The sequence below is a fragment of the Phalangium opilio genome, unplaced genomic scaffold, assembly GCF_054372755.1.
Source record: "Phalangium opilio isolate 3A_F unplaced genomic scaffold, DU_Popi_V2 ptg000082l_1, whole genome shotgun sequence".
NCBI classification, from domain to species: Eukaryota; Metazoa; Arthropoda; class Arachnida; order Opiliones; family Phalangiidae; genus Phalangium; species Phalangium opilio.
In genome coordinates this window covers 3241635-3266444 of record NW_028324189.1, presented here as the reverse complement: position 1 = coordinate 3266444, position 24810 = coordinate 3241635, and the positions used below count along the sequence as shown (strand labels likewise).

Sequence of the window (24810 nt, the reverse complement as noted above, 5' to 3'; positions counted from 1 at the left end):
CAATAAAGTTAACATTGGCAACCAACAAATAACATGATAAGATGTTTCGTAAATTAATTTCTGTAACGCATAGGTTTTATTGTTTATGAAATTAGTGAACCACTTCCGAGTAATAATCGCTTAGGTATCTTAAATACTTTGTTGTTCTCCCGGTTATCCCCATCGACAAGTACTTCCTATTCAAAACCCGTTACATTGTTGGGTCCCGTAGAAAGCCAGCCAAGAGACCCCCCCCCCCCCAGAAAAAATAACTACACAACAAATCCGTGGTCAACATCTGAAGAAGTTTTTAGATTTTGACAAGAAAGTACTCTATTTTCACACGCTTACATTTTAGCAGGAATTAAAATTAATTCTAAATTAAAATCCTACAAAATATTCACCATAACCTGTAAGGTACGTAACCGGAAATTGAGTCCAATATCCATTCATAAACGCTAGGGCATCTCTAATTCAATCTTTGCGTCGAACCCGCGTTACAATAAGATCTAAACAAGAACAGGAAACGAGTAATTCCGTATTTTCTACTTCCGATTGTATCGAATTTCCCTAGCCCTATACTTTCTCAAGCCTCCACCATTCGTATCCCATTTTTTGGGTCGGAAATATAACTGGTATAAAACCAGGCAGTCAGGACCACTTTTGGGCATCAGATCGTAAATCATCTTCCAAGCAGGGACAAAACTTCTCTTAGAGTTATTTTTAGCTTAATTTATTTATTTATTGAAGAGTATAGAATTATGTCTATTACCGGAGTATTTAGTTTCAGTGGTCAACGCTGCTGGTCAGCTATGGTTATTTTCTGCGCCCTTTTATGGACAGCCTCTTCGGATAATGTTTACGATTCGTTGTCACTTCAACGATCGAATATCGCCACTTGCCGAGCAAGGTGCCTTAATCAGGTAAATATATTTAATTTCAATTTACATAAAGTTACGTTTCGAAAATTAGTACCAAAGTATAGAAAAAGTTTTTATAGTAAATATTAGCTTCGTTCATTAAATATTAATGAATTACTGGTCCTAGAGTTTTCAAAGTTAGTTTTCGCTTCTTAACTACCCTGGGTAAACGTTGTTTTAGACAACTCGTAACTATACATCAAACTAATTATCGTAGGGAAACTTTTAGAGGCTAAAAACGGAGGGGTATTTGCTTAAATTCAAAATGTATCACCTTCCCTAAAGATACCGCGTATATGGGGAACTTTATTTTCATAGGTGATATTTGACTTGCAAAAACCTAGCCAGGGGACCAAAAAGCAAACTTTGGGTCTTAATATTTTGATGGCCCGAGTCTTTCCCTCTCCCTCTACCTCTTTTTCGTATTTTATAATTTACATCTTACCGTGATGGATTGAGTATAATATGGAAATATAGGCTATCTCATATTTAAATAGGAAACTTTTTATTTTATATAATAAATAGATCGGAAAAGACATCTTTGACGACAGTCAATGTGAAAGTAAACCCAACTGTAACATGTGCTGGAAGACTTGTGAACTCTTCTATAACAACTTCACACTATGGGGACCAATGTGCGGAGAACCCGATATTTGTGTAAGTATATAGTTTAACATTTTTGGCGCGAATTGAGAGAGCGTTCGTTTCTGGGGGAGGAGCTAAGATTCGTACGGCCATATTGGTGGATTCAATGCGGAAGGAAAGCTGAAACCCACCAATATGACTGCCGGAATCGTGGTGTGACGTACTACATAGCCAACTGAAATCTCTCAAGTTTTTTCTAAGTCTAATATAACTGCTTTTAGTTTCCTGGCTGTCAAGTATCTTGCGAATTCCACCGTACAAAGGATTCCTCTGTTAAATCCACGGATAGTACCTTATCCAATATGGGACCACTCGATTTGAAAAAGAAAGGAGTTGAAGAAGAGCTTCACATTGAATGGACTCGCCCTCAGTGTGGTTCCCGCGTCGCTTACATCGTCATGTTACGTCACAATATGAAGTGGTTAGAAGTTGGACAAACGTTGAAGGAAAATATGATCGTGGAAGACCACAGATACACGAACGAACCAACTCAAATCGCAATCCTCGCCTTCTCCGAAAATGGACTTGTTGGTGAACGCGTCGACGTATATGACAATCCCAATGAACTCTACTACAGTGACCAAGCGCCGGTGCAACAACTCAAAAGGAAATCCGTTCAGCTTCCAACTTACGATCAATGGGTTCCAAGTCTGGTGTCTCTCTTGGATAAAAAGTCCATCTTTGGAGTCGAATCTAAACTTGAATGGCCACATCCGTCACAATCGGGCAACTGCAAGTACGAGGTCAATTGGCAAGTTCAAGATTCCAAGTATGACATCGTTGGTACCATGTACACCAACTATAACTTCGCCGAAATCGTCTTATGGCCCAATTATGTCCACTCCGTCAGAGTACGTGTAAATGTTCATTTATTTTTTTGTGTTTATGGTGAAGGGTTTCTTGATTTGGTTTTCAATCTAATTACTCTATTATTTTTATAATAGGTTAGCTGCTTGGAGAGTAATGGTAAAATCACTAAGATCAGTCAGTCCCTGACCATCGACACTAAGTTGGCCCGATCAGAACCTGAGATGGAAGGCATGAACCAAGAATGCGGAAAGACGTTCCTCCTGGAAGCCTTGATCGCCACAGTCTCAACCTTGACATTCTTATTATTGATTGGACTCATCTTCTGCGCTATCAAGCTGTTCCAGACCCAAAGTGGGCATTCAAATAATGACTTGGAAAATGGGGTTCAAGATCAGGAGGACAAGGTCGGAAAGTCGCGTAAAAGATCCATTCGCGAGATATAAATTGTTTTAAATTAAATTTATATAGAATTAAATATTTTTGGCAAATTCACAGATCTATTCACCCCATGGGTTTTAATTTATTATATTTATTTATTTCCCACACTTATACAAAAATAAATATATTTTTCTTGAAAATAAAAGCATATTTGAATGACATTTTGTAGTTTTCAAAGTATATTTCTTACATTTACTTCTTGTCTGTTATTTATGAACTTCTAAACTTTTAGAATAGGGAGTTGGCATTCCGTGTTATTTTCCCGTAGAGCCTAATACAGTCAAAAGCTGGTAGCTGCCGCCTACCTATAACGATTGATCGAATTATTAAAGTAACTTTATTGAAGAAACTAGTTGAGATTTTAATATATATTTTAACAAGGTATAATATCTAATAACTTATTTTTAACCAGATAAAATTAATTATTACAAGTAAATTCAAATTCAGTGCCTCTTTAGACGGGTGGCGCCACTTCCGTGCGCTCGTCTTTTTTGAATCTCGTGACGTCACGGCTTGAAATCTCGCGCAGACGCCATAACGATTTTGGGACTTTGTCGCTGGAGCTAGTTGCCAAGCGAAGGACTTTAACTTTTTCGCCGAGGAGCTGCGTTGTGTATTTGTTTTCAGGTAATTCATTTTTAATCATTTTAATAAAAATTATTAATTATTTCTTCAGGATAAATTAGTACAAAGTATTTTGAGAAAACGTAGGGTTTTAGTTTCTCGAAATAGGCCTTATATTTGTTGTAAATCGGGGTTGAATTTTCGGGTTTTGGACTTAGTCATTTTTCGAGGAGAGACCGGCTCAGCAAATGGCGTCAAAAACCTCTATGTTCTCGATAGAGAAAAGACATAGTCTCTGAACGGCCTCGCCGGCCTTATAACTTGAGGTGAACGCGTTGTAATGTAACATCGGCTTACGTGGCGTTTTAACTCATTTTTTACAAATTATTTTCTTTGGTAACCATTTATGAATTAGGTTTATTTATAAAGGCGATTCTTTTCTAGTATTCTACCAATTTTTTTCGCTTAAATATGAGCTATAATTAATGATATATTCGAAATAATAAAGTCCCGTATAGCAAGTTTTTTGGAGTTCCCAGAGACTATGTCCCCTTTTCTCTCTGTTTCCCGTTTCTCAGGCAGTACTTAGAAAATTTTCAGTCTACCATGTAATTTTTTATAGTGTTGCACGTTGCGATTGCTAAAGCCGCGTTTACACGAGACACTTTAGAACCGTTTTCAACCGTTTTGGAAAAGCCTAACACTTTTTAAAAAATATTATTTGCATTTTCTCGTGAAAGATCTCTTGTTTTATCAGCTTAATATTATTTTTTGTACATTCCAAAACGTTTTAAAACGGTTTCAAAGTGTCTCGTGTAAACGCGGCTTAACTGGCGATAGGTCAGGATAATCTTTAGTGTTTGTGACTCAGTGCCAACTGCCAAGATAAATAATTTAGTTTTTATAGACTTATAATTATAGCATTATATTCACTTATGTATATCTAATATTTTTAATGCTTAAAGTTTTTGGGTAAATGGCTGTAAACGAATCAAATCAGGCATTATCTCCTAGTAAGTTTTAAACAGAATTTAATTGGGTTTATATTGTGCTATAGTTAATGGTTAGTTAATTATTGATAGATATTGGTAGTCCAACCCAGAATGGTATAAAGCATTCTTCAAGTCATAAACCAATGAATGAAGTTAGTAACCATGTGGGTGGGGAGCATAAATCGGAGAGTGGTTCCGCCAAGGATCCCAATAAGGTGTCTTCGAAACACCACAAGAGTAGTCACGACAAACCCAAAGAGAATTCCAGTAGTTCGCACAAATCTTCCAAACATAGTTCGTCATCCGGTGACCATAAATCCAAAGAACATAAGCACCAATCAAGCAAAGAAAAATCGCATTCTAGCACCAAAGATGGTAGTAAGAAGACAAATTTTTCTTCCTCTTTGAATTTAAGTTTTACCACCCGAAACATTTTTCTAGGTTCCTCTAAATTAAGCCATAGCCCGCACAAACATAGTAGCAGCGGCAGCGATTCCAAAAGCAAATCAAAATCATCGAGTTCTAAAACCAAAGAAGGCGAGAAATCTCATCATAAGGAACACAAGGACAAACCCAAAGTGGAGTTGGATACTAAAAATGGACTTAAAATGGTGATTAAACCAAAATCGAGTAGCGGCGGTAGCGGTAGCGGTGAACATCATTCTAGCACCTCCAAGCATAAAGATGATAAGCATAAGGATAAACATTCGGACAAACACAAGTCCTCCCATTCTTCGCCTTCGTCTTCTAGCAAATCTAAGCATAAATCTGACCACCATAAGTCCTCGGATTCCAGTCCAGAAAAAAACCATCACGTTGTGGTCAAAACTGAACGAGAAAGTCTACAGAAATCAGTTTCCCCGGTTAAAACCACTCATAAAGAATCTCCTTCTAAAGTTAAAAGTGAAGAACTAAGCGACGATGACGTGCCACTTGTAAGTGTCATTACGCGTGTCCTTAACATTGCAGGGTTCGTACGGAACCTGGATATCCTGGATAACCTGGATAAGTCAGGGATATGGAAAATAGGGGAAAAAGTCAGGGATAAGTCAGGGATTTTAAACATTTTTCTAAAAAGTCAGGGATATGTCAGGGATTTTGTTTGACATATCAAACCATTCTTCATGCAATGCTAAATATGAGCCAGGTGTGATGAAGTTGGCTCTGGTAAACACCTTAAAATGGTCAGGGATATAGGCAACATTTGGTCAGGGATAACCTGGAAAAGTCAGGGATTTTCATTGTAAAAATTTCGTACGAACCCTGCATTGACGCCAACTTTACGTCAACGTAATATCTGTTTGATAGTTTGAACGTCAAGCCGCTATAATCCCGAAGAGAGAAGTTAAAGAAGAGATTGACGAATCTGACGAAGAGCCTTTAGCTAGCCGGTAAATTTAATCAATCTCAATTTGATTAAATAATAATAAAAACTTAAACTTAATCGCGTTTATCATTCTCCAGGGTTGAAAAGAAGAAGAAAGTAATAAAGAAACGGAAGTCTTCTTCCGATGACGACGACTACGATGATGATGATGATGAGGACTATTCCATGTCAAAGCCTTCCAAAAAGAAAGTTAAAAAAGAACCGGAGAGTAAAAATAAGAAACCTGCTCAGGTAAAGAGGAAACCGGGTTCTGCTCCGGTTAAAGATTCCGGGTCTCCTACTAAGAAGAAAAAGAAGACGGATGATGATGAGGATGTTTGGAAATGGTGGGAAGATGAAAAGTTAGATGAAGGAACTAAATGGAGAACACTTTCTCACAATGGACCGGTGTTTGCACCACCTTATGAGCCCTTGCCTAGCAGTGTCAAGTTTTTATATGATGGTAATTTGGTTTTATCATATTGTTTTTATGAACCACTGGTGTTCGAGTCCCGTTTTTCCCCCGTTTCGGGGCAGAGTTTGAGTCCCGTTTTTCCCCCGTTTCGGGGCAGAGTTTGAGTCCCGTTTTTCCCCGTTTCGGGGCAGAGTTTGAGTCCCGTTTTTCCCCGTTTCGGGGCAGAGTTTGAGTCCCGTTTTTCCCCGTTTCGGGGCAGAGTTTGAGTCCCGTTTTTCCCCGTTTCGGGGCAGAGTTTGAGTCCCGTTTTTCCCCGTTTCGGGGCAGAGTTTGAGTCCCGTTTTTCCCCGTTTCGGGGCAGAGTTTGAGTCCCGTTTTTCCCCGTTTCGGGGCAGAGTTTGAGTCCCGTTTTTCCCCGTTTCGGGGCAGAGTTTGAGTCCCGTTTTTCCCCGTTTCGGGGCAGAGTTTGAGTCCCGTTTTTCCCCGTTTCGGGGCAGAGTTTGAGTCCCGTTTTTCCCCGTTTCGGGGCAGAGTTTGAGTCCCGTTTTTCCCCGTTTCGGGGCAGAGTTTGAGTCCCGTTTTTCCCCGTTTCGGGGCAGAGTTTGAGTCCCGTTTTTCCCCGTTTCGGGGCAGAGTTTGAGTCCCGTTTTTCCCCGTTTCGGGGCAGAGTTTGAGTCCCGTTTTTCCCCGTTTCGGGGCAGAGTTTGAGTCCCGTTTTTCCCCGTTTCGGGGCAGAGTTTGAGTCCCGTTTTTCCCCGTTTCGGGGCAGAGTTTGAGTCCCGTTTTTCCCCGTTTCGGGGCAGAGTTTGAGTCCCGTTTTTCCCCGTTTCGGGGCAGAGTTTGAGTCCCGTTTTTCCCCGTTTCGGGGCAGAGTTTGAGTCCCGTTTTTCCCCGTTTCGGGGCAGAGTTTGAGTCCCGTTTTGGGCCTGAGTTCGTGCCCCGTTTTCCCCTGTTTAGGGTCAGAGTTCGTGTCCCGTTTCCCCCCCCCCCCTTTTCGAGTCGAGTTCGTGTCCCGTTTTCCCCGGTTTCGGGCCGGAGTTCGTGTCCCGTTTTCCCCGGTTTCGGGTCCGAGTTCGAGTCCCGTTTTCCCCGGTTTCGGGTCCGAGTATCGAGTCCTGTTTCCCCCCGTTTCGGGTCCGAGTTCGAGTCCCGTTTTCCCCCGTTTCGGGTCCGAGTATGAGTCCCGTTTTGAGCCGAGTCCGGGCCCCGTTTTTCCCCCGTTTTGAGCCGAGTCCGGGCCCCGTTTTGAGCCGAGTCCGGGCCCCGTTTTTCGTTGTTTGCTACCTGAGTTCGAGTTTCGATATTGTTGCGTTTTTTACCAGGAAAACACGTGAAACTAAGTCCAACAGCTGAAGAAGTTGCCGGATTTTACGCCCGAATGTTGGAACACGATTACGTAACGAAGGATGCCTTTAACAAGAATTTTTTTAAAGACTGGAAAAAAGTATCGATCGAAGCTTCAGTCATATTTAACGTAATTCAAAGTTAAATTTAACATTTGTTCTTTTACATAGACAATGACATCGGAAGAAAGAGCCTTAATCACGGACTTAAAGAAATGCAACTTTAAAAATATGTTAGAGTATTTCAAAGTGAAATCCGAAGAACGTAAAGCCATGACGAAAGAAGAGAAACTGAAAATTAAACTCGAAAATGAAAAACTCGTGGAAAAATACGGATTTTGCATCATCGATGGTCACAAACAGAAAGTTGGAAACTTTAAAATTGAACCGCCTGGGTTGTTTAGAGGTCGAGGTGAACATCCTAAAATGGGTATGTTAAAAAGACGTACCATGCCTGAGGATGTCATCATTAACATTGGAAAGTAAGTTTTATCATTGAACATATTTCTGTCAGGGAGCCCAGCGGTTCTATAATTCCTATAAATTCCTATATTTTTGAACCAGTCCTATATTATCCTATAATTTCATGAAAGGTCCTATAATATCCTATATTTTTGACTTAGTCCAAGTTTTCGTATATTTTAGCATCAAATTTATCAATATTTAGCTTTTTTTTTATCAATATGACATTTGAATAGACACCGAAATTACTTCAAAGGCTCGCCTAGGATTTTTTATATATATTATATTATATTATATTTTAATTAAGTTCTTCTGAATTAATTCAAAGTAAAATCCAATTAGTTATTAATTTTTGTTCTTTTTTTGAGATTTTTCTACATAGTTTAAGCCCCAAAATTGTATTATATATGAGCATTTTTAGTCTTATATTTTCCTATAAAAACACGTGATTTTTTTTTCTCCTATAAAATCCTATAATTCCGGAATAAAAAATCCTATTTTTCCTATAAGGAATTTAAATTTAAGAGTGGGCTCCCTGTTCTGTTCATCCCCCCCCCCCTCTCCCGTTTCGAGACAAGTTAGATCCCGTTTTTTATTAATGAATGATTTAATTTCTAATTAAGGGAAGCGGCGAAACCTAAACCACCAGAAGGACATAAATGGAAAGAAGTCCGTCACGACAATACCGTCACTTGGCTGGCCACTTGGACTGAGAATATCTTAGGCCAGAACAAATATATTATGCTCAATCCAAGCTCTAAACTTAAAGTATGTATATTTATCTTAAGTTTAATTTAAACTGCGTTAATTATATTAAAGGGAGGGTGAAGTAGAAAATCAAGTGATTTTTTATCGATTCTTCTACTAATTATAAGACCAGTCTGCATAGTGAAACATTCAGGAAATACCAACTCCGAATGATTTTAAAATTATTTCAAATTAGGTTCAGATTTTAAGGATAATTTTAAAGAAGCCCCTCCGACCAATCGCGTAACGCCCTGCCTTTTTGTTAACAAAATTCTCATGGCACGCATGCTCCATGTCTCGCGCCACGATTGTCACGTCGCGCGCCTAATTTTATCAAATCTCGTGATAAATTTCATTCAACACGGAACATGCCACGAGAATTTTGTTAACAAAAAGGCAGGGCGTTACGCGATTGGTCGGCAGTCCTTCTTTAAAATTATCCTTAAAATCTGAACCTAATTTGAAATAATTTTAAAATCATTCGGAGCTGGTATTTCCTGAATGTTTCACTATGCATGCAGACTGGTCTTATAATTAGTAGAAGAACCGATAAAAAATCACTTGATTTTCCACTTCACCCTCCCTTTAACTATTGTTTAATTTAATTAATTAATTAACAGGGCGAGAAAGATTTTAAGAAATATGAAATGGCTCGAAAACTTAAAACAAGGGCTGAAGCTATTCGTAAAGATTATAAGGAAGATTGGAAATCAAAGGAAATGAAAACGCGTCAGAGAGCCGTTGCCTTGTACTTCATTGATAAGGTAAATATATATATATATATATATATATATATATATATATATATAATATAATATAAAACTGTAATTTTAACTTATTTCTCCTCACAGTTAGCGCTTAGGGCTGGCAATGAAAAAGATGAAGGTGAAACAGCCGATACCGTTGGTTGTTGCTCTTTAAGAGTCGAACACATTACCCTGGATGATAAAAAAGAAGGCAAGGAGTTTGTCGTCAGTTTTGATTTCTTGGGTAAAGATTCAATCAGGTACACGAATAGCGTTCCTGTTGAGAAAAGAGTTTATAAGAATCTGAAGCTCTTTATGGAAAATAAACAACCCAGTGATGAATTGTTTGACCGCTTGAACGTAAGTCAATTTATTTGTTAATTTTGGCGTCTGTTAAATGATTTAATCGTGTTTCTTTTTAGACTGCCATTCTTAATAAGTATTTAAATGATCTCATGGAAGGATTAACTGCGAAAGTATTTCGTACGTTTAATGCCTCGAAAACTCTACAGGAACAACTTGATTTGTTAACGAAAGGTAAAAATTGATTATTTTTTTTTTTTTTTGTTGTTGTTGATTTTTTTCCAGGGGTGTGCGAGTACTCGTTAAGTTCGAGTACTCGGTTCGAGTATCAAGCCGAGTACTCGACTCGATACTCGATAACAACACATTGAGATACTCGAGACAGATTCGAGTAGCTTTTTAACATTTTAAATACTCGGACAAATACTCGAGTCCGAGGCTTACAACTATAGCAGACGATGAGTTCATGAGCATTTATTTTGAAAATCAATTGTTCAATGTTTAATTGATCACTAACAATCTTTTTGAACTAGTTCGATATTAGATAATTGAAAAATCTTCATTATTTTTAAGAAATTTACAAAATTGCTACTCGACAAGTCAATATTTGAGACTCGATAATTACTCGAAAGAACAAACAAAATTTGACCTATCTAAATACTCGATACTCGAAAGTATTTTTGAGACTCAGCTCAATACTCGATAAGAAATTAGTTTCGATACTCGGACTCGGCTCGAAACCGAAAAAACGGGACTCGCACACCACTGTTTTTTTCCCCCAATTAATTTTGTCGTAGAATTAATTTAATTAATTAATATTTTAACAGAGGAAATGAGTATTCCTGAAAGATTATTAGCTTATAATAGAGCCAACCGAGCCGTTGCTATACTATGTAATCATCAACGTGCAGTTCCCAAAACGTTTGATAAACAAATGGAGAATCTAAATAAGAAGGTTCGTTAATTTAATTTTTTAGTAATTAATCTATACTTATGTTTAATTAATGCTTTAGATTGAAGAGAAGGAAGATCAAATTAATGATATTAAAAATGAAATTAAGAAGCTGAAGAAAGATAATTCGTCTAACGGTAGAGCGTAAGTACTAAGTATCAGTTTGGGTGAATTCTTTTCTATTCTTTTCTTTTGAAAAGTATTTTAGATTATTTTCGTTTGTTTGTTTGTTTGTTTATTTGTTTCATAGGATGCTGGACAAGAAGAAGAAGCGACTTCAAACATTGGAAGATCAATTGCAGAAATTGGAAGTGCAACAAACTGATAAGGAAGAGAATAAGCAAATTGCGCTCTCAACTTCCAAGTTAAATTATTTGGATCCCAGAATTTCGGTAGCTTGGTAAGTAATTTAATTGTTTTTAAGTTAATGTTGATTAAATTAAATTAAATTAAATTAACCAGTATCAATGCCAATATCTTCTAGTACTAACTGATATCATATCAGCTGCCTATTTTAAACCAATATTAACTGACTTCTTTTAAATGTTTTTTTTTCCACTCGTTGCGAAATAATTTAGGTGTAAGAAATGGGAAGTTCCAATTGAAAAAATATACAATCGTACGCAACGTGATAAGTTTCGATGGGCCATTGAAATGGCTGGCCCTGATTACAAGTTTTAATGGATTTATAACTATAGCATATTTAAATACATCATTGATTAATAACATACATTTTATTCACCAACCCCCCCCCACCCCCCTCTGAGTAAAAAACGAAATAAACAAAATGGCGGCGAAAAGATTCAATACCTATTTATAAAAAATGGAGAAAATAATGATAATCGCTCACAGTGCAAACATTTTCATTTTTTTTCCTTTCCTTTCGTTTTGTGTTGGGAACCGGTTGGTTTATGCGATGGAAGAATGTACGTAACGTAACGTACCCAAGCTGAACTTTGAACTTAGTGTTTATTTTTTACTGTTTTTTTTTTAATAGGAATAATAATAATATTTAAAGTTTCATTCCATCAGTTAAAAACGTGATCCATTAAAAAAGGGTTAAGTATAATTAATTATTAATTAAGAGTTAATGAAAACAGTTGAGAAGTTTGCGTAACGTAAATGCTCGCTCGCTCTGAACCGTAATTGTGGTATAGCAATTCGCGAAATGTCTTCTCTTCTCTTCTCTTTATTTCAACACAACAAATGAAACGACCGTAAAAGTTTTCAAGAATTTAATTAATTAATCATCAGTTAAGCCTAATTAGTAATTAGTAATTTGTTTAAGTTTATTATTTTGTTTTTGACGTAATTTTCATTTGATACGCGACTCCTTTCCCCCCCCCCCCAATTAACGTCAAATCAAGTCCCAATTCTTGAAAACTTACGAAACTCTCTTAATTAATTAATTAATAAAGATTTTAAGTTACTATATTTAATTATCTCGTTTACGGAAGGAAATTAATTTAGGAATGTCTTCTTAAGTTCTTTTGTTTGTTTTGTAATGAAATGGAAGGTTTATCAATTCAAAACCTTTATTTTCCTAAGTACTAATGTACCTGTTCAAATGGCAGTCTAATTAATTAATTATGCTTATAGGTATAATAATAATGATGGATAATTTTAATTACTGTAAGGGGTACTATGGTTTATTTTATTATTTGTAAATATATTATTTTAATTCAATTCAATTATAGGTTTAATTCATTTTTTTCTTCGTCTCCGTAACGTAACGTAATAGGAATGTTTTTTATTATTATTATTATTATTTCGTTCCCGGTTTTGTATTCTTTGTATAGTAAAAGAAATTAATTGGGACATTTTTTTAGTATAATATCCAGTTTTTAATTAAATTAGATTATTAATTATATGTACAATTAAGCGATTTAATTGAGAACATTTAATTGAGAGAAAGAAAAATTATAAACTTGATTTATTGTCTACAGAATGTTGTAAACCAAAATGTTCTTTTCCATCGGAGATTTGATTGTACTTTGCATTTAAAAGCGATTAAACAACGATACGCCATTTATACGATTCGTATTTATTTATTTATTTACTAGCTGTTACCCGCGGCGTCGCTCGCGTGTAAAATAAGAACTTCCATCAAAAGGATATAAAGAATGGGTAGATTTAACCGATGACTAATATTTTTGAAGCACCCTGGGAGCGAAGGCACTCGGCGTTGCCCGTTTTCACGCGGACATTATTCCATAAAGAAGGATTTATAAGTTTTTGGACGCCATTTAAAAAGATGGCGACAAATCGAACCCGAAAGACCATTCAGCCCGTCTATAGGTTAAAGGAAACCATTGTACTAAATATTTGTGAAATAGGTTGAAACGCGCGGACTTTATTGCATAGAGAAGATTTTTTACATTTCTGGTCGCCATTTTTTTAGATGGCGGCGGATTGGAAAAATCTTTCTTAGTACGCGCCTACTACTTATGAGTAACGTTCCTGCAAATTTTCAGCCTTGTAGGGCAAGCGGTTTGGGCTGGGCGTTGATTATCAGTCTGTCAGTCAGTCAGGACTTTGATTTATATAGATATAGATTTATTTCGTCACGTGATGGTTTGTTTTACATGTATTTGTTTATTATTATGAATGAAACTATTACAGTCTTAGAAAGAATAAGGTTTAACATAGAAAAATTAACTTTTCTATGTAAAAATATATTCATTCTAAGTTACAGTTTACTATAAAAGATGATTTCGCGTCACTATAATCCGTTGGTTCATTCTTTTCATCTTAGTGTGAAGGTACTTGGTACTTTTCGGGTTTCCGTGCGAAGATCACCTAATGGCCGTGGTGACTCTTATCTTCTGGTAAATGAGCGTAAAAACCCCATGGCGCGAATGAATGATGTCCATGGTGTCCTTCGTGTCCGTGCGATGGTCCACGATAGACTTTAACACTGACCCCTTCGTGATGATGTCCAGCCATTACTCCTGATGAGGTAAGGATGGCAAAAACCGCCAAAATCATCTGAAATTTCAAAAATATCTAAGCTAACTCCACTTTTACCGATAGTTTTTCCATAAGTATTTTACCGCAACTTTAAAGTTCATTTTGTCTTGTATACTTGTACTTGTGACTGTCGCTTCACTACTGAAACTTTCATAGCCCATCGGCCTTTTATAATACTCCCAGAACTTAGTAAAAACAAAATTGGCTTCTGCTCTAAATAGCTTCGTAATTAGGAAGACACCATTTATGGTCCATAATTAACTTGGATGAAAAAGTGACATGGATGTCTATAATAATGAGCTTATAGACCAGTACCATCGTACACGGATCGTTTTTTATAACAGTTCTATCGAGGAGTTTTCTCGAGTGATCTAAAAAAACTGAAGATGCGCTCTAGATAGAATATATTTCTTGGTTTATATATTGCAACGAGTCTAATTTTCGGCGGTTCAAGTGGTCGCCGACACCGAGCTCCAGTTCAACCACCCGTGTACTGATACTCTCTCTTTTTCACATTAAAAGAGAAGTAAGTCAGGCGGAACAAATCACGCCCTGGTAAATAAATAAGACACGGCGGGTTAATTGAAGAATAAAAAAGAACATCATTCTTTTTTAATTTAATCGTTTTTCAAAATAATATAAATCGGACTAAATACAAGACAAAATGGCGTCCACAAATGTTAAAAACCTTCATTTTTAATCAATTTAAATGAATTATCATTGAGAAAACTTAGCAAAAAACACTAAGGGGCTATTCTGTAACTATTTTTATCTAGTTATAGTCTATGATAACTATCGATTAAAGGGTTAGTTTGAAACTCGCGTCAACTTGCGCATGGATAAAGAATGCGCGTGAGGAAATTTGTTTTCCCCTTTTATCACTGCTTTTATAAGAGAAGAGCAGCGTAAGAAAGCCTACTACTCTTGGATGACGTAAAAAACGCGAATGGCGGGAAAGTCAAAGGAGCCCGAAATTAACATCAGGTTATTTGATTTTATTTACTTCCCTCCGTTTATTTTGTCGTAATAGGGCTATAATTAGCCATACATTTCCAAAAGGTCAAGAATATAAATGTACATTAAATAATGTGCAGTTTTAACATCAAATAGTAAAATTACAAAACAAGTAATAACATAAGTTTATAAAATACATTCCATAAGTATGACACTACCTATACTTCGTAATGCTACTGAGAGACTTACTGAGAGTTAGTTTGAGAACGCCGCGAGGATTAACGAAAGTTGGTTTTGCAGCAGTCTGGGAAATATGGATAATTTTTAAACTGGTCCTTGGGACCAGTGACCCTCTAGAGTCCGAAATAATAAACTGGTCTCCGCACTGGTCCCAGCCTTTGTTGTCCTATAGATTTGTAATTAATAAACTGGTCCCGAGGACCAGTAACCCCCACTTCTTGAATCAAAAAACTAGTCCAAGCAATTAATAAACTGGTTTTGGACCAGAGGAAGTGTGCTATTTCCCAGACTGTTTTGCAGTCCATCTTCCTATTTAGTCTGTTCTATGCTATGACAGCGCTGCTTTACGAGAATCTATGACGTTTCTCCTACGTAACTTCGTGACAAGCTCTCAGTAACCAGTGACAAACTTATGGCACATATCTTACGAACCTTTGCTATTATTGACATAATACGCTCTCACTTTTCTTTACTCTAGAGGATGGTTTAAACTCTGTCTACGTTATTTTACCAGCAAAGTCGTAGTTAATGTTTTCGTTTGAACTAGTTTGAGGAATGTTTGGGAGGTGATTTTCAATTTCATTATCTGTAAGTATACGCGAGTTCATATTATTATGAACTCCTGGTATATGTTAACTTTCAATATTGGCGCTTTCATAAAATTATAGAGGTGACACGGGGAATTCTTTTTGTCTGGTGATGATACTTAGGGATGTGGGAGAACTTAATTGACGTCAAGATGTCACAAACATGGGTATGTATAAATATGTATAAATACATATCCATGACACAAGAGTCATAAGTTAACTATATTATCCACTCACATCAGCCTTATCTAATGGAATCGGGAACATAAGGATTCCTTGTGTCTTCTCTATACTTTTTGGTACTTTTTAGTAATTTTAGCGGAGTTATTCTCTTCATATCGTAATTTCATTGAATAATAATTATTTAATTGATGGTTCGTGTAAAGTTTGACATATTTTACCTACCCTTAAGTCGGATTCCACTTATAGCAAGAAATGCTTCACTAAATGGAACCAGCCATACATTTTTAGTTTAGAAATATTATATATTTGAAAATGGCACTCTGACGTGAAACCATTTTACCTCTCCGAGTCAAGAGGAGGACTTCTAATTAAGGCATTTTCAGAGGATACAACTTTTGACTCAAAGTAGATGATGTTAAAAAGTTGAGTGAGCAATAATTGGTCAGTGATCAATTTATAATTTGTTGATACAACAAGTCCAACTTCCGTTCACAAGTCCCAACTAGTTCACTCAACGCGAGTTGACCCATCTAAATGAGTCGAAGAGTTGTATCGTCTGAAAGGGGCTTTATTTCCTCACGCTCATCCTTTATCCGTGGTAGAGTGGAAAGACAGTCTATTTGAAGCTGTACATTTTTAAGCCGTTTGTTAATAAAAGAAATATTTTGTTCATTTTCAGGGTCTTTACGCAACATACAGAAAATACACATTTTTAAATTATTTTATTAATTTATTCAATCAAATCGAATGTATAAAATGTAATGTTTCAAAATAAAACTTGCGTCAATAAGTCTGTGTTATAAAATCATTTTTATTTATAAGCTTATCAGCGACCCACTATAATAGAGCAATCTCTAAAGTCTTGGTGTGACGTCACCCACGCCATTTGTCTATAGAACCAAAAAATGTACCAAAAATGGCCGCCCCTTTGCCAAAGCTAAGCCCTAGACACTGACGAAACAACTGAGATAGCTCTATTAATTGTTTACAAAATTAATTATTAATATTTCACAATTTAAGAAAGGATCAGATCTTAAATAGAAGGGTTTTGTTTTTATTATTACTTTAGTTAGAAAAGAGTTACAAACACTTTTGTGTGAAATAAAGCTCTCAAATTCTTTACAAATATATGAAAGGTTTAAGCAACATTTGCCGCTAGGGGCGCTGCATGCGTAGTTACGTATTTACTGACATCTAAATGACATGCAATAAATCTCTCAAATTCTTCACAAATTTATGAACTGATTAATCAACATTTGCCGCTAGGGGCGCTGCATACGTAGTTACGTATTTACTGACATCTGAATGACAATGTCACAGTTGGCATGGCACGTGACATGACGTCATATACGGTCACGCGGGATGACGTCATATCCGGTTACGTGACGTGACGTCATATCCGGTCACGTGACGTGACGTCATATCCGGTCACGTGACGTGACGTCACAGAGGTTATTGACTTGTGACGTCACGACAGATGTTTATAATAGGTTATGATTATCCATTACTATTTCATTCATTTAGGCCTAGCGTTCATTCATTTAAGCCTAGCGTTCATTCATTTAGGCCTAGCGGTGTTCAGCTATTTGGATTTCGCGCCTGGAGCATAGGAGCTTTTAGCGCCCCCCGACGTTGGAAATTTCTTTCTTGAATTCTTGGTTGGAGGTCAGCGGCTCAGCGCCGAGCTCATTCTGTCTTTGCCTCGAAGCCGTTGAGGTCGCTTGGGAAATCCGTTCCTGTTCAGCTGATCGTTAATAATTCCGCCATTTCTCTGATCGTTTTTGCCAAAGACCTCATTCTTTCTTTGCCTCGAAGCCGTCGAGGTTGCTTGGGAAAACCTTTCCGGCTCAGCTGATCGTTAATAATTCCGCCATTTCTCTGATCGTTTTTGCCAAAGACGCATGCTGAATTCCAAGCTCTCGAAGACTTAGCGGCCATTGCTTCGCCTCGTGTTTCAACAGTCCGTAAGCTTAAACTTTACAATAATCCGAACTCATCTAGCTCTCCTTAAATTATTTCATTTATTCAGTGAGTTTAAATCATTTAGGAAGTGTTAATTGTTAGTTATTTATGTTTATTTATTGAAAATAAGGTACAATAAGAAGAAATTTCAATATTTTTAAGTTATTACGCGTAAACCCCTTAGAGATTCTAAAATTTTAATCATGGCGGTATATAATTAATTTTAAAAAACGCGTATCTTTTCTAAAATAAGCCTCATTTATGATTTAGTTCCACGAGCTATTAAAAATATTTTATCCGTGCCTGGTAATTAACGAGGGTATTTTCTAATTATTACGCGTAAATTAAAGATCTTTTAGATTCTAAAATCGTATTCACGGTAGTATAATTATTCTAGATAATGAACCACGCTTTCTATTTAAATTAAGTTCCATTTAAAGGGGGCGAGATTAAGTTGCGTTAGGCTTAAGCATTAAAAATAATTTTTTGGGCCTGGAACTAATCTTTAACCTTTTTCTTTATGCCGCCATTTTAAATTAAATTAACGAGGGTATTTTTGAATTATTACGCGTAAATTAAAGACCCCTAAGATTCTAAAATTTCATTTCTGTCGGTATATAAGGAACCACGTTTTTTAAATTCTCATCTAACGGGGCGAGATTAAATTTCATTAGGCTTAGATTTAACCATTAAAATATTTTATCGGGACCTGGGTTTAATCTCTGAACTTCTACTTTATGCCGTTATTTTAAATTAAATTAAAGAGGGTATTTTAAAATTATTAAGCTCCAAATTTAAAGCTCAATAAACAAGGCGAGATTAAGTTGCAATAGGCTTAACCATTAAAATATTTTATCGGGACTTGGGTCTAATCTCTAAGCTTTTACTTTATCCCGTCACCTTAATTTAAATTGATAATGAGGGTATTTTAAAATTAATCCGCCTAGAAGGTTTTCTGAAATTATTTCAAAGCACAGTATTTAATAATGTACCTTTAAAGTGTAGCTAGGTACAATTCAATGTAATTAATGGCAAAAAACCTTTTCTAATTATTTAAATCTATGGGATTGTTGCCATTAATTATTTTCTTTAAACTTCAAAAGTAATTTCAGAAAACTTTAAAAGTAAAGAATATAAACAGAAGCTAGTTATAATTATTCTTTGATATTTTGGGGTGATTCTTAAAATTTATCTGAGATATAATATTTAGACGGTCCTTTTTCTTTAAATCTACGGGGTAGCTAATCTAACTTATTATTTTGACCATCTTAAGTATCCCTTTAATTAGGCAATGGCTTAATATTTGTTATTAATGTATTTTCGTTTATAGATGCGGTTGATTTTCTCGAATTTCCTTGGCTGACACTGGTTGCTCGGAGATGATGCTCGCAACTTGGGATTTCCTCCGCTGCTAGAGACTATCATTCCAGATGACATCTTTCTTGGATTTGCGGTACAAGATGTCTTGAAGCTCATCCGACCTTGCTATCATTCTCTACGATGACTTTCAAAGATGCGAGAACGTCACCGAACCTAGAAAATTGAAGATATATTTAATTATCATTCACGGGAAATTTTGTTAACTACTTAATTCTTTTTTTCGCGTTCAAACTTTATTTGTAACTACTTAATTCTTTTTTTCGCGTTCAAACTTTACTTGTAACTACTTAATTCTTTTTTTTTGTTCAAACTTTAATTTACAACACTGTTTAATTTATTTTTTTGTACCAAATTTTTGTAAACACTTAATTTTTTTCTTTTTATTGAATAAATTTTGCCTTAAACCTCGTTCTTTCTTTTATTTCAATACTTTCGATACTAGGCTTGGTTTCGATTTTTTTTAACCCTTTTTTTTAGTGCCTTTTAAGCTTAATAATTAAAAAACAATGAACAAAAAGCATAAAAAAATTTTTTTTTTACAAAAAAAATAATAATTTTTATTAAAATATAAAAAAAAATGTAAAAATTCATAAAAAACACGCATAAAAAGGTCAAAAAAACTACCCTAAGTGTTTTTCTTATGTTTTTGTACCTTCCATAGTAACGAAACTTTAAATTTAAACTTAAGCTACCACCCCCAAAGTAAGCCTTGCGAGCCCAATTTAAATTTAACAAGCCCCTGTTCAACTCGGGAATCATTAAATTTAAACTAAGGCCCGCTATGGAGCCCCCAAAACCAGGAAACGTCGTCCTTAGCATGGGATTTCCAATGAATGTCCACTTGAAGAAAGTTGTCGCATCATGTCCACAAGAACGTTGTCGCATCATGTCCACAAGAACGTTGTCGCATCATGTCCACAAGAACGTTGTCGCATCATGTCCACAAGAACGTTGTCGCATCATGTCCACAAGAACGTTGTCGCATCATGTCCACAAGAACGTTGTCGCATCATGTCCACTTGAAGAATGTTGTCGCACCATGTCCACTTGAAGAATGTTGTCGCACCATGTCCACTTGAAGAATGTTGTCGCACCATGTCCACAAGAATGTTGTCGCACCATGTCCACAAGAAGAATGTTACTGCATAAGATAAATTGTTATTATTTGGGAAACATGACACATGCATAACTTCAAATTACATACCTTAATATAAAAGTCCACTTCAATGTTCTCGCATGATGTAACATAAAATGTTCCAGCTTATCATTTGACAAAATTAGCACACGCTCAACTTTAAACTCAATAACTTAATAGGGGGAGAGATTTTTACTACGATAAAAGCCAACCCTTGTCTTAAACTCGATTAAAATACTGATTACTTTTAAAGGAGATGGCGTGCGAGAGACCATCTAGCTATAACATAATTTATTTAGTTCCTGCAAAACAACCTCAATGAGCCACTCGACAAGCGCTGTCTCCTCTAAAAATAAATATAATTAAAACCCCTAACTTGACAAATTAATATCGGGAAGGGAATCTCATACATTAAAGCTATCGCTTGGCTTAAAATCCTGATTAATTTCATTATTTTTAAATGAGAAAACGTATAACCAGTCTTCTACCTATTACATAAATAAAGAATTTATTGAGATCCTGCAAAACACCCTCAAAGGACCGATGCTTTCTCGTCTAAAAATAAATAAAGTAATCTAGAAATGCTTGAGGAAACATTTAAATTTCTTTCAAATATCGAAGCTTGAATTATTTCAACGCCTAAAATGTTTCACGCTGCCTAAATAGTTTTAATAATGAGATCCCCTTTCAAAATGAGGTTCTGAATTAAGAATGAAATAGCATAGAGGCGTGTAATTTTGTCAAATAGTAGTTTCAAAGCTAAAACATTTACAGCATTCGCCCAATCTGTGACGAAAAAGCCATCCTCGCTAAGAATTCAAACTAACCAGAAATAATTCCTTCCAGCATCAGCACAAATTGCTCATTTGATATCAGATAATAGCTAAATATAAATCTGTTCAATTCAAATGGGTACTGAAATCTAAAACGATTTAAAATTAAAAATATACGCTGTACCAAGCAACAGATAAAGGGAGGTCCCTTCATTGATTTGTCCAAAATCAGGAACTATTTCTAAAATTTAGTCCATCAAAAGAAGCATAAAAAGACTAAATAAATTTTCCAATTACAACCGAACTAACCATTTAGTCCTGTTAAGAGCATCGTCCCATTGGGGTGAAATAAATTATAGTAGGTTTCCCAAAAAGCATCTGGTCTAACATTCCGAATAACACTCGATAAATAGTCTTTCCAATCTGAAATACTTGGAGCTATTTTGCAAAAATAGTCTCAAAGTTCAAATATTTACTGCTTTAATCAAAGAGAAAACAATAAAGCTAAAGTTATTCTTGTTCAATGGGAAACTACCTATTCAATGTAACAAAATAATTCACGTATCAATGCTCAACATTGCTTGTCAGTCGCAAAAACAATGTGTGAAGAGACAAGTGGCAACCAACTGCCGTTGAAATATTAAAAATAAGTAAGTCTCAGATATAAACTGACAAAAAAGAAGAGCATCTGCTGTGTCTCAGCATCCAAAATTATTCAATTATTAAAATGGCCAATAAACATGATTTAACAAAAGAAAACTGCCCCTAAATGCAACTGTGCCGTAAAGATAAAAGTGAAAATTCAAAACAAATTCAAACTCTCGAAATCGAATAACTTCCAAAACTATTATCTCTACAAATTTTCAAAGAAACTCATCCAAGACTTAGCCAATTTAGTAGCAAACAATCAATTTCAAAATCAAAACCCCCATAATTTCGGAATTTCCTCCATGTCACAGGACTCACACCCCCTACTTTGGGCCTTGGTGCTACCTAAGTGATGGTCCGACCTACAACTTAATATGATATGAAGACTTCCAACGCGCGATTTTAATGTTAATTAATTAACGTTTCTTTCTACTTATAATACGATCATAAATTATAATAAAAACCTTAATAATTTACCAATTCCAGGTTATTTTGGCTTCGGCGTCGGAGAAAACTCGTCCACGGTCCACGTCCCGGCGTTAAAAGCAGACGACACATATTGGTGTAATTTCAACCATGGAGGAAGTAAGCTATAAGTTGGAGGAGAAAAGTTTATACTGGAGTAGCAGAGTCTCTGGCCAAAACTATGCCACTTTAGTATCAAATTTCTATCCTCCAAGCTAAAATGACCTGCCTTTTTACAATGGTGACTTAGGTAATACACCCAAAATACGTGTTCTTGAATCTTCTTGTTATAAATATACAAATTAAGTTAATTTACGTGGGATTTCAAGATCACTCACTTTTCAGTGCGTTCATTGTGTCTTTTTCCATTGGCATTTTCTTAGGAGTAATTTTCTGGGATTGAGAACGAAAGTCCCTTTAAAACTTCCTTAAATTCATCTACGCCTAATTTAATATTGCTCCATGGTGGCACATTACTAGCAGACAATGGAAAACGGCATTAAACTTTAAAGTTTCACCTTTATGTACATTTTTAAGGTGGTTTCCAATTTTCATTGGTCTGCTCCGGACTCATTACAAAATGCATTTACGTGAGAGGGTTCCGGGAGCTGATGGTAGCATATTATAGAAAAACTGCATTAGTTACACCAAGGATGATGGGAGGATGACGCAAGCCATTACGCATATAAACGCTCTCGCGCTAGGATTTTAGGCGGTAAATTCAAAGAGAGCGAATTAACTAACATTATATCCTCGGTTCTATTAGTGTTCCATTGATTCTAATGACTTGACATTTCAATGAGAGGTGTGTTTCAACGTATCTATTATACTAAAAAATATTTCGAAAATCCGTAAATATAGGGTCCATTTCAATGGTAAAAATATGGGCGATTAAAATGTGGTTTCCTCTTATCTTGTTTACTATTAGTCCTTATGAAATTTTGTTTCCTTTCGACTTTAAATAACTGAAAGGTCGAAGCAAAAGCAAAGCGAGGGTGATCGCGTAGACATTGGCTCCCCTCTCACCACCCAGTGACCACGTAAATTGTTTCTATTCCCATGGTCGTTCCGATACGCGCCAAAGATACGCTTCCCTTTTCATCCAATTTCCAGTTTGGTTCACTCAAACTTCTCTGGCAAACTGTGGCGCAGCGCCGCTCTCTCATAGATGAGAAGTCAAAGTGGGAGGAGTCCTTCTATTATCCCTGGATAGTTGATACGGTATCGGTACAAGGCGGCGTTGTGGCGGCCCGAGTGACTAGCTAGCTAAGCTCGGAGTTTTCTGTCGCCTAGTCTCTCGTTGCGCCATACTAGAGCGAGCCCTCCAAGAGTCGGCGCCGTCAGTCCTAGTTCGTCTGGAGCCTGGAGTCCTCGACGGCTACCGACCGTGTACTTCCAATACAGAAAAGCTCTCTTTCTCTCGCCTGCCGAAAGTTACTATCTCTCAGCCCCGAAAAAGATTCTAGCCTCCCTTTTCCTTCTCATTGCTTCCGAGAGATCGCTTGTTTTCTACGGTCCACCAGTTTCCATAAAGAAAGCGGCTGGCGAAGGCTGACCGATTATTTTTGCGGTGGCGTCAGGAACCCCTTTTTTCCCGACCCCAAATGTCATTTTCTCAATTTTCCCTCGAAATCCTAATACTGGCTAAAACCTTTGTTGAAAACCCGACAAAAATCAGGGAAACGGGGGGCCAACTTTCTAAATGGCGACGTACCGACGACCCATCATTTACCACGGACCCGTCTTGGCGGGAAAATGATGATGACAATGCTGGTATCCCTTTGGCGCCCAATTACGGTTAAAGGGGTGTGTTTTTAGCGGAACTTCAAAAATTTTAACAGAATTCAGTCAATATTTACGATTGTTCTAAATTGCGCCAAGGACCAACGAGTCCATACACCCTTTTCAAAAATAAAAGATAAGATAGTTCTTGAAATATTGAAAACAATATTTTACTTTTGCATTTCTATCACCTCGGACTTACTGGCGTCGAGAGGCAAACGTGTCGCGAAACTATAAACAGCCACTTCCTAGGTAGACTACTAACTGAAGTTAATGAAACGAAGTTATGACCTCAATATCATCTTCGTACAGTCATTAAATCAGTACCCGCACGTGGTCATTTATGGCACTATCTGGATGCTAAACCACGTGGAGACCTCGGAGATCGAATACATAAAGGGAGGGGGTTTGAGGTTGTAGAGGGTTGTGTCAAAGGGCATGAAGACATTAGATTGGTGACGAGTTCGGGTTTGAAGTTCACCTGGAAAGAAAGTTTTGAAAATATAGGATTTTAATAATAATATTAAATATACAAAATAATACAGCACGCGTGGAAATAATCGGAAGACGTAATTTGATCCGTTATTTGCGCAACAATCACTACACCATCAGACGCGCCAAAATGTCTAGACTTGGCACGTGACCTCAATGGGACCAATGGAAGACGCGCCCGAACGGCGACGCCGCTTTTGCCTCTAAAGTGGAGGAGTTCATTCTCTAAGTCCTCCATTCAACTCGGGGGTGCCAACCATTCCCGAAGAAGGAAGACCGACAGAGAGATTATACTTAAGAGCAATGATTTTGACGTTAAGTTAACTGTAGGCAAAGTATCCCCATTATATCCAAATAGAGTCGGTTGATTAAGTTGGGTTTGACACTTACGGTGAAAGTCATCGCACGATGACCCAAAACAATAGTCAAAGTCGAATCAGACCACCCCCTTCAAGACGCGGATGAGAATTTTTGGTGTCGTCCTTCGAGCCTCGTGGTTTGGGAGGGTAAGAAGTTAGAGGGGTTACCCATCGTAGTACGCGAGCCTCCCTCCCCCC

The 24810-nt window shown here is 36.7% G+C and overlaps 2 protein-coding genes and 2 long non-coding RNA genes across 8 annotated transcripts; 3 read left to right on the top strand and 1 right to left on the bottom strand.

Annotated features, from left to right (window-relative positions):
- Positions 1-18: 18 nt before the first annotated feature.
- LOC149650964 (uncharacterized) lies at positions 19-2953 on the top strand. The gene is made up of 4 exons (XM_089847699.1): positions 19-902; positions 1425-1556; positions 1766-2395; positions 2489-2953. Exons 1-4 carry the CDS (start codon positions 741-743, stop codon positions 2795-2797), a joined length of 1233 nt encoding a protein of 410 aa, XP_089703825.1. The 5' UTR covers positions 19-740; the 3' UTR covers positions 2798-2953.
- A 358-nt stretch (positions 2954-3311) lies between these two features.
- LOC149650963 (DNA topoisomerase I, mitochondrial-like) lies at positions 3312-12714 on the top strand. Of its 4 annotated transcripts, XR_016371007.1 has the most exons (17): positions 3312-3419; positions 4322-4369; positions 4439-4726; positions 4790-5283; positions 5657-5739; positions 5813-6177; positions 7452-7573; positions 7644-7954; positions 8558-8702; positions 9302-9445; positions 9533-9787; positions 9850-9964; positions 10558-10685; positions 10744-10826; positions 10933-11082; positions 11261-11608; positions 11680-12714. XR_016371007.1 is itself a non-coding variant. In XM_089847696.1 (16 exons), exons 2-16 carry the CDS (start codon positions 4333-4335, stop codon positions 11361-11363), a joined length of 2820 nt encoding a protein of 939 aa, XP_089703822.1. In that variant the 5' UTR covers positions 3312-3419; positions 4322-4332; the 3' UTR covers positions 11364-12714. The 4 variants fall into 4 exon arrangements, 3 of the variants coding, with proteins under 3 accessions (XP_089703822.1, XP_089703820.1, XP_089703823.1); XM_089847696.1 differs by having other exon boundaries at positions 4439-4723; positions 11261-12714; XM_089847694.1 differs by having other exon boundaries at positions 11261-12714.
- Positions 12715-17179: 4465 nt separating this feature from the next.
- Positions 17180-19366, top strand: LOC149650962 (uncharacterized). The gene is made up of 2 exons (XR_016371008.1): positions 17180-17580; positions 18909-19366. It is a non-coding gene; the product is annotated as an uncharacterized LOC149650962 (long non-coding RNA).
- Positions 17490-24363, bottom strand: LOC149650961 (uncharacterized). 2 transcript variants are annotated; one of them, XR_016371009.1, is made up of 2 exons: positions 23953-24363; positions 17490-23880 (listed from the first exon to the last, which is right to left on the bottom strand). It is a non-coding gene; the product is annotated as an uncharacterized LOC149650961 (long non-coding RNA). The 2 variants fall into 2 exon arrangements; XR_016371010.1 differs by having other exon boundaries at positions 23964-24363.
- Positions 24364-24810: the final 447 nt, after the last annotated feature.

Excerpts from the sequence above, each read along its gene's own strand:
- LOC149650964 (XM_089847699.1), top strand. The coding sequence starts at position 741 with ATGTCTATTACCGGAGTATTTAGTTTCAGTGGTCAACGCTGCTGGTCA. Across the intron at positions 903-1,424 it reads GAGCAAGGTGCCTTAATCAG|ATCGGAAAAGACATCTTTGA; the intron begins GTAAATATATTT and ends TATAATAAATAG. Across the intron at positions 2,396-2,488 it reads ATTATGTCCACTCCGTCAGA|GTTAGCTGCTTGGAGAGTAA; the intron begins GTACGTGTAAAT and ends TTTTTATAATAG.
- LOC149650963 (XM_089847694.1), top strand. The coding sequence starts at position 4,333 with ATGGCTGTAAACGAATCAAATCAGGCATTATCTCCTA. Across the intron at positions 5,284-5,656 it reads GCGACGATGACGTGCCACTT|TTTGAACGTCAAGCCGCTAT; the intron begins GTAAGTGTCATT and ends TCTGTTTGATAG. Across the intron at positions 9,446-9,532 it reads CCTTGTACTTCATTGATAAG|TTAGCGCTTAGGGCTGGCAA; the intron begins GTAAATATATAT and ends TTCTCCTCACAG.